The following is a 9,174-nucleotide window of genomic DNA, read 5'->3' on the forward strand; positions in this document are numbered from 1 at the left end:
AGACTTATTAAATAAAATAATTATGTGTTTTAGACTGATTAAAAATATATATATATATATATATATATATTAAAACTCCACCGCACCTATCAATATATAAGTTTTATTTTATATTTAATATAAAATTTATAAATATTAACATATATTAAATATATTTAGTATATATTTGTAATATATATTGAATATATATGAAAATCGACCAAATGACATTGCATTGCACCGCACCATGAATCTGTGATTGATCTATTAAGGTGCAGTGAGGGTTTTAAGAAAACTGCAGCACGTAGTGCAATGCTAAATATGGCCCAATGCCGCTCCAAATTGCATTCCTATGGACAACAATTTGTTTTGTTGGATGCTTTGAAGAAACCAAGGACTCCAAATTTGATAAGTAGACTACTTCAAAGAAGTCTAAACTTCCAAATAGACTAACTGAGAATTGGTAACTTAGAAAATCATAACTACAGATTTCCAATTAGATAAAAGATAAATATTAACTTTCTATAATCTATCAATAAAACCAATCATAATTCACCATAATCCAAACTAATCTAACTAATTTCAATTCAAAATAATTTATTTCAATAAATAAAATATATATCTCTATCATTATTTATCTAGTACTAATTATAATAAATTAGGTTCATAAGAGAATAGTCATGATAGCATCCAACGTATCAAATTCTCCCACACAATCCAATTTAACAATTAAACTGCTCCCAAACCTAAATGCTATGCAGTAAAGGTAGGGTTTTTTTTTTTTTTTTTTTTTTTTGGGAGTTGGTTATAGCGAGTGAGGTGTGATTTGAATCCTAAATGTCTCCATTGGAAACGCTAAGAGGTACCAACTAATTGAACTACAAGCTTAGCCAATTGTCATTTATCTTTTTTTATTCCGTATTTTTTTTTTATTCTTATATAACACGTACGATTTCATTTGAAATAATTATGTTAAAAGTGTTTTGGTTGTATAATTCCTCAACGGTTTACTTTCCTTTAAGAGAAAGTTGATGGATGCAACTTTTGCCACAACTATGATTTAGTTGATTCTAAGTGATAAAAAAAAAGTGGTAAATTCAAGTGAAAGTCATATTTTACTAATCACAATCAACCATATCATCAAGTTGGGGCAAAGTGAATGGTTGTAGGAGAACTATTCTTTAAATAGTGAACAATTTATTTATAATATAGTGTGTAATTGATGCTAGGGGTAGTACAAATATTACTGCATAGGTTTTACAAATTAATGTGTTATTAATAGCAAGAAACAATTCAAATACTCATTTATTATCTTGTTAAAATGCACTAATCACATTCATTACTATCTCAATTTGTAATTTTTTTTTTTAGAGTAAAATTTATATGAAGTTTTGTATTTTTTTTTAATTTTTTTATACAAGATAGAAATTCTACTCTATCCTAATCTAAATGTATATGTGTGTGAAAGCTCCCTTCTAGAGACTTGAAACCTAACTTTTGCCCTCCACACCCCACAAGCACTTATACTTGTGGAGTGACCATCGCACAAAGGGTGTGTGGTGGTAAGTTTAGTATTTTTCAATTGGTAAGAGCTTGTATTCAATGCATTAATTGCACATTTGCACTGGACACATTAGAAAATGAACACATGTCAGTATTCCAATGTGTCTAGTGCACTAATGCACTGGACAAAAGCCATGTCCTTTTCGATCGTGTAAAGTTTTTTTTTTTGAGAATCGATCATGTAAAGTTGGGTTAACTATCACTGGTTATGAAAGGATTATACTTGTCACGCTGTCACTGATATTCATTAGGCCATATGCACAGCCCGTAGTTATGAACTATTGGTAGCCGGTAGGTAAATAATATTTCTTTTAAAAAGAAAATTATTATAAAAATAAGTTTAAGGAATCATTTACATGGGTGAATGAAATTCATTTCCAAAGCAACTTAATTTGCCCGTGCAAAATACTGGGATCATAATCTTAAAATTCCTTTAAATAACCAGAAGCTCAAAATTTAGTCAATAGAAGACAACATTTGTAAAAAAATTGGCTGACACTACCCATTCCTTCCATCAGTAACCAAAAATAGACACGTACAAGTAAGAAAAAGAAAATCTATTGTACATTTGTCATGGTACACCTAGCACATAAAGTTTGCTTATATTCTGAAATCCAACCAGTCAAAAAGAGAGGGAGAGAGCCTAATGTATTTTACTGTTTTGAATTTTCATATCAGATTCTTTTTTTTTTAATAGAGTTTGAATTTATGGCATCCACTTTTAATGATTGTGCTTTTTATCGTCAAACCAAGTCACCGACCGATTTTTGTTGTAAGTATGGATTGAACCTCAAATCTCCTATTCAACCATCAAATTTTATCAGTTGAGAAAACTGAACTCACAAATTTTCATATCAGATTCTAATCCTTCGTATATCCTGACCAACTTATATTATATCTGAACACCTCCACCTGAGGTAGTGGCAGTATCGTCTGGAGGACTAATTGATATCCAAAGCAAAGACACTGTAATTGAAACCAGCCCTGCCCACACGTATACAATTGTGGGCACTCTTCCTCTCCTCCCCATCAAACCTTTGGCAAATGGGTACATGTGAGCCAACACCCAGAAGCTAAAGAACAATCCTCCCATCAGCTTACTCCATTGTGGTATCACACTGTATAAGGTCCTGGAGAATCCAATAACAACAGCAACCAGGTTGACTACCATGATTGTTAATGGCATCATGAATAGACTTGTCCACTTCACAATGTAAAGATCAGCATATATGTCATCTTCATCTTCACCACCAGACTTTGAGGTTAATGTGAAAGAGATTTCAATACCGGCTATAACTTTTAGGAGACCCTGAAGCACAGCAGCAAGGTGAGCACTTGTGCCACCAATGACCCAAAATTGTTCATTTCTCCACCATTCCTCAAGGCCTATACCAGACCACTTGACTTCCAGGAGGGAGATGAGAGTGAGAGTAACAGTGATGGTAAGGAGATAGACAAGGAACGAGATGTTTAGGCTTTGAACAATGAAATTTCCTGTGAAGAGAGAAAGCGCGGGAAGGAAGCAATATACAACTAAGAAGAAGGAAGTGAAGGGGTAGATACCAACATTGAGGTATGCAATGCGTTGTAGGAACTTGAGGCGTTTGCTTCCAAGAAATGCATTGTTCCGAGAGAAGAAGATTTCAACAGAACCAGTGGCCCATCGAAGGACTTGGTGCAGTCGATCAGTGAGATTAATAGGTGCTGTGCCATGGAAAGCATCACGCTTTGTGACACAATACACAGATCGCCACCCACGGTTGTGCATTCTGTAGCCAGTTACCACATCCTCTGTCACTGATCCATAAATCCAACCTATCCTGTCACCCCATTCAGTCTTGTCCTCATACCTGCGTTTGCATTTAGACAATTAGTTACTAACCATTTAGACATTGATGAATCTTGTCTTCTACAGCCATCATGTTCTCTATCTCAAATTTGTTACTTCTTTTGATGAGTTTGGTTCTTGAAAATTTCTGTATTGTTATCCAATGTTTTCCTTCTTTTTTCATCTGAAACATCTTTCAAGTAACATTATAATCAATTTTTTCTAAGCAACCAAATGCGTTTTCACAACTGCTAACATGACTGTTGTAATTGCTGCATTTAACAAGAGTGGCGTCAGTGATGGACCTAGGTGAAAGTGATGTTGCTATAATCACACATACCAATAGTTGTGAAAAAAAAAAATTGTGAAAAATAATGTTGTGATCCTAACATTATGAAGCCAGAATCTTAAATAAAACTATGTGAAACTTGACTTTATGTGCCACTTAAGTCTATGGCGCAGGAACAGTGTTAGGTTCGGGAAGATTAGATTGATAGCCACACTAAATGTTTTGAAAACAATATAATGCAAAGAAATTGAAATGAGTGAGGAATTACCAGCAAGAGATGACAGAAATTGCCTCAGCAACAGTGGGCGCATCAAGTGGTGCGCGGGGCAGGAGCAGTGCCCCTGGAGGCCTACCATTTTTAATAGAAATGTGATCAGCAAGTGGTCTTCCTTGGTACTCTGCAATGGCTATGGACTCCGTGAGCACAGTGGAATTCCCAAACTTCCTTGGCAAGTTCAAGTCAGGGTGTGATGTTAGGGGCTGTGTGTCTAAGTCCTCTTCCTGATCAGATTGCAATGACTGCATTGCAGAAATATTGGGAGCTGGGGATTTTAATTGCCCAAACATGCCTGAGTACTCGTTTGCTCTAGGTGGGTGGAAACCGTAGAGTGCATATCGCCGGAACATGCAGCCGGTTCCCACGTATACCGGGCCCTGAAGACCATCTAGAGCTCGCATATTTCCTTTTATGCAAAATGGGAATTTTGAATTATGAGGGGAACAAAAAAGCAAGGAATAGCACACAACACTAACCGAATAATAACTCTAGAATTAAAAAATTTTCGCAATTGCTGAGATAGTAGTTGCTAATGGAAGATAAAAGAAAATGGCGTCAATGATAGACCTTGATAATAATCAGTAAATATTTGTCAACTCAATTATTATGAAAATTATTGTGAAAATTGTAATGTTTGTAACATTACTTATAATAGAATCGTAGATGCTCAAATAGTATCAAATGAGTCTAATCCTTTAATATTTTAAGGAATTACAAATGGCATGGATGTTTGACTGGTTTTAACTGTCACCCAAAATGTAGTGCCTAGTTTCCATGAAGTTCATACTTAATGCACATACATGGTGAGTTTTTCCTCTTGAAACTAAAAAAAATATGAAGTCGCATTTAGTGAATAAAGTTGCTGCTTCTATGGGCTCGAAATAAGTAATTGATACGCAGTTTTAACCTTAATTTATTTTAGAGGTGAAACTTAAAAATATAGAATAACAAAAAATTAAAGATAATTTGGATGCAAATAAATTGCAAATATTACCATCGAAAAAGACAGTGTTATGATTTGCATATCGGTCAGATGGATCAATCCCTTCAAATCTCTGGGGGAACTGTATGTAGCATATCCTGTCACCTCCACGGTCCATCATGAAGCACATCCCTTCCCTCAGAGCTTGAGAATTATAGATATAATGATCACAATCCAAATTGAGTATGAATGGACCATTGGACAGTATTGCTGAAGCTCGAACCAAGGCATTCATGGCACCGGCTTTCTTGTTGTGGTCATATCCTGGCCGCTTCTCTCTTGAGACATATGCAAACATTGGTAGCCGAATGTCCACCCCAGTGAAGTCCAATTTTTTCTCGTCTGAATGACCCATCACTGTTTCATTTTCTGGAACCTTACTCATCACCTGCATTGTCATAAATTACACAATTTCAGTAATCAGCATTCAGCTAGGAACTAATTTAGACTTGAGGACTTAAGAAAAATATTGGAAATGCTTATTAGAAAAAATAAGAAAGAATATAAAGTAAGAAAACCAAAGCATGTTTAGAAGAGGATAACAATGCACAAAGACAAAGTGATTCTAACATTTGAAACAAATTCAAAGCTTCAACTAAACTTGTAGTCATAGATAACATTTGTGAGTTAACTTGGGATTCATGTTAAGAATAGGATAATAATGCATAAAATGAAACAGATTAAACAATTTCAAAGCTTCATCTGCACTTGTAGATATTAATATAATAAATATTTGTGAGTAATTGGGATTTATAAAAACAAGTCTAAGGAGTATTTTTCTGTAACTATTGATATGATTGGTTGCGATTAGTACATGATAAAAGTAGTGTCTGCAGTGATTTTAGTGTTACTCTAATCATACATTGACAACTTAAACATATCCTAAAAGAACTTGTTAAAAAGGATGGTGTTGAATATATACAAGGAGCTAGCAATTATTGAGTGATCACCTGTAAAATTCCAGCATGGTCTCCCTTTGAATGATCAGCCGTAGGATTGAGCCAGGTCCCCGGCCAGTGAGTGCCATCGGCCATCCACGTAGACTTGGTGAAACTAATGGGGTCCAGTGGCAACACTCCTCCATTTTTCTCACGGGCAAGCTTCTTCTCCTTCATTTCCTCCTTGGAGTTATACGTTTCACTCCTCTTACGTATAGCTTCAGGGAGACCATTTATCCTAACCTTAAACTCATCGTACTCTCTCTTGATCCAACGCCGATCCTTGACGAAATCAGGACGCTTCTTGTTCTTCGTGGGATCAGTTTTGCTGCTAAAGTAACTATCTGGATTCCTAGGCTCAATGTTGTGTTTGCGGCAAAAGGGCACCCAAACCTGTACATTAACAAATGGTAGTTGCACATTTATAGAAATATACAATTGTGTTGTATAATTTGATCATTCAAACATGAATAAATCTTAATTTGCATTATTTTTTGGGCTAGAAAGATGTAAATATAATGTCACTATGTTGAATTAAAAAAGAATGAAAAAATGAAAATGATCTTTGCTTGAATTTTGCTAAAATGCTTGCCAAATTCATAAGAAGGAAAATGCTCCTTCCATGAAAATCCCTTTCACGAATTTCAGGAAAAAAGAGGGGGGGCCCTTTATATAACTTAATAATGATATTAAAGAATAAAATTTTCATTTGTATTTTTTTTTTTTTTTTTTGGGTTTTAGCAAAGACAGTTAAAAATGATCACAATTATTTCCTTCATAAATGTGTTTAAACAAGTATCAAATGATTAATTTCTTTTTTTTAAAACAATTAAGTTTTTGAGATAATAGTTAATTTATATGATATCAGAATGGATGGTCTTAAGTTCAAAAAAGGAAGGACATTGGATGAAGATAGTAACAAAACAAAACCTCGGCAAATTGAACAGCCTCGGCCATGGCCTCGAATGTGAGTATGGCGCCACCATCATCTGAAATATAGCATGAAAGCTTCTCGACTGGGTAGTCCACAGCAAGAATGGAGAGAATGGTATTGGCTGTGACAAGAGGAGGTTCCTTCTCAGGATCGGCAGTGGAGACAAAGATGTCAATACCAGGGAGGTCAGAGCGACCATGAGGGTTGGATGGGGAGGACTGCTCAAACTTGTCACGGAGGGCAGCAAGGTCAGTGGCTCGGTTGATGGGGTTGATCTTGGGAAGAATGTCTAAGAGCCATGAGAAGGCGAACCAACACTCGCACACAATGGACATGCCCCATAGCCACATTGCATCTCGATTGGGGTTTTGGATACGCCATGTGAGGAACAAAGTTAGAACTACTACTCGGATCAGCACTAGTAACCTGTTCAAAGAGAAAAACTTGTGTCATTTTATACAATTAAAAAAAGTCTTATGTAATGTTTCACAACAGGAGTCATGGTATATGATTTGAAAGTTTGAAGAAAAAAGTATTTCATTGATGTACACTTGAGCTAATTTTTGAAAGAATGGAAATGAAGTTGGAGTTGAGATATTCGCGGTTGCACATGTACGTATCAGTCATTCTTGTGCCATTGCTTTCTATGAGCTGAGCAGATAACATGGAGACTTGGTATAACTTTAGGGCTAACGTGATTAACTCCAAATTAGACATTTTCTTGTTCACTGATTTTTAGTTACATTTTGCTTATTGCATGCTAATAAAAAATTTAACAATAGAACCATTCAAAAGTCTTAACCTTTAATGTAGGGATACAATTAAAATTAATCAAATTTATAATTGATTCTTTCACATCAATTATATTAAAGCATAACATACAAAATATAAAGAAAACTTATTTATTTTATATACGATCAATGCGAGTAAGTTTAGGAATAAGAAATAAGAAGAGTGGTTCGATGATGATTCATTAATAACAAAAGACACTCTTAGAAATAAGGAAAGTGTATTTGTGAGTGTTTTATGGTTACATGTGTGTGTGTGAAAGATTTTATGGCGACTAGTTGCAAGAGTTACTTTTAGATAAAGAGAAATGTTAGATTGGGAGATGGAAACAAAATTTTGAGAATTCTGAACTTGTTTTCTATTGTATCAGCCCTCTGGCTCAGCTAACTTTCTGCCAATTAGTTAAGTTCGTTAAGGTTGAGCTCTCAGGTTTCTCCGTACAAGAAACATATCAGACACAGTCAAATATTACAATTTATATAAAACCCACTTCCCATTTTGTTTCTCCCCGTAGTTTGATTGGCTAATAAAGCTCATGCAACTCATATAAATAATGAAAGTTTTCTAATTATTTTTGTTGCTAATCTAATGCATGTTCTTACAAGAATGACATATATGAACATATTAATCTTATTCTTACCCACCAAAAGAAAAAGAACACATATATATATATACCTGTAAGGACTAAGAATAGCGGTTGGAATCTTAACCTTCCTAGTGAGTGGCTTCCATGGCTTGTCCAAAAAATCAGACATGCTCATACCAGTTTCGGAGCCATAATCATCGTCCTCGGCTGACCAAAACGCATTACCAATGCCATACTTCCCTTTAGTCTCGAACAACCAGCGGTTGTGATCGAAGTCCCCAGTTTGGGTCCTCAATAACATTGATTTGTTGTTGGAAGATTTCATCACTGACACCCTCCTGTCCATCTTTGCAGCTCCGGTGGCGGTGGCATTACCACCGCCTTCCTCATCTCCGGTCCTCCGCCTTTGGGGGCCACCATCTGGCTTGGTTTCTGAATCTGCACCGGGCTGGTTGTCTGGTGTAGGTGGCATCATCACCGTGTAATTGATGTAGTCATTTGGCCCTGCAAACTCGCCTGACATGTCCAAGTCATCGTCCCGGGACAAGCTCACAACACGGCCGCTTGATGTGCGTCGAGCAAATTTGATGCCCTGATTAGGTGGCCGGCTTGCCGTTGATGATGATGATGATGATGATGATTTTTTTGGTGACCCTGATGAAGTTGCCATCTACCTTGATGTTTTTCTTTTTCTATGTGATATATATATGTCTTCTTTAGAAATCTATATCATATACTACATTCATTCAAGATTGATCGATGTTCTTCATGAATATATATATATTTTTTTAATCTGTAATTTGAAAATCCGGAGATTGATCATAAATTTTAATGTGGACACAAAGAGGGTGTAGAAATGGAAATCTTATAAAATTTTGTGGAGTTGCATGCAGAATGGAATTGGAAGGAGGCAAATAAAGTTGAGTAGTTTAATGGTTTTGAAGTTGAATCTATTTTTAGCTTTACTGCAACGGATGTCACTCCCTCTTTTCAAGCTTGGCCTCTCTCT

At 35.6% G+C, this 9,174-nt stretch overlaps 1 protein-coding gene across 1 annotated transcript; it reads right to left on the reverse strand.

Moving 5' to 3' along the window:
• Positions 1-2,388: 2,388 nt before the first annotated feature.
• On the reverse strand, positions 2,389-9,131 carry LOC115993758 (cellulose synthase-like protein D1). Its single transcript, XM_031117733.1, has 6 exons — positions 8,255-9,131; positions 6,787-7,216; positions 5,869-6,249; positions 4,931-5,306; positions 3,928-4,342; positions 2,389-3,392 (listed from the first exon to the last, which is right to left on the reverse strand). Exons 1-6 carry the CDS (start codon positions 8,833-8,835, stop codon positions 2,435-2,437), a joined length of 3,141 nt encoding a protein of 1,046 aa, XP_030973593.1. The 5' UTR covers positions 8,836-9,131; the 3' UTR covers positions 2,389-2,434.
• Positions 9,132-9,174: the final 43 nt, after the last annotated feature.

Source organism: Quercus lobata, chromosome 6 (assembly GCF_001633185.2).
Source record: "Quercus lobata isolate SW786 chromosome 6, ValleyOak3.0 Primary Assembly, whole genome shotgun sequence".
NCBI lineage: Eukaryota > Viridiplantae > Streptophyta > Magnoliopsida > Fagales > Fagaceae > Quercus > Quercus lobata.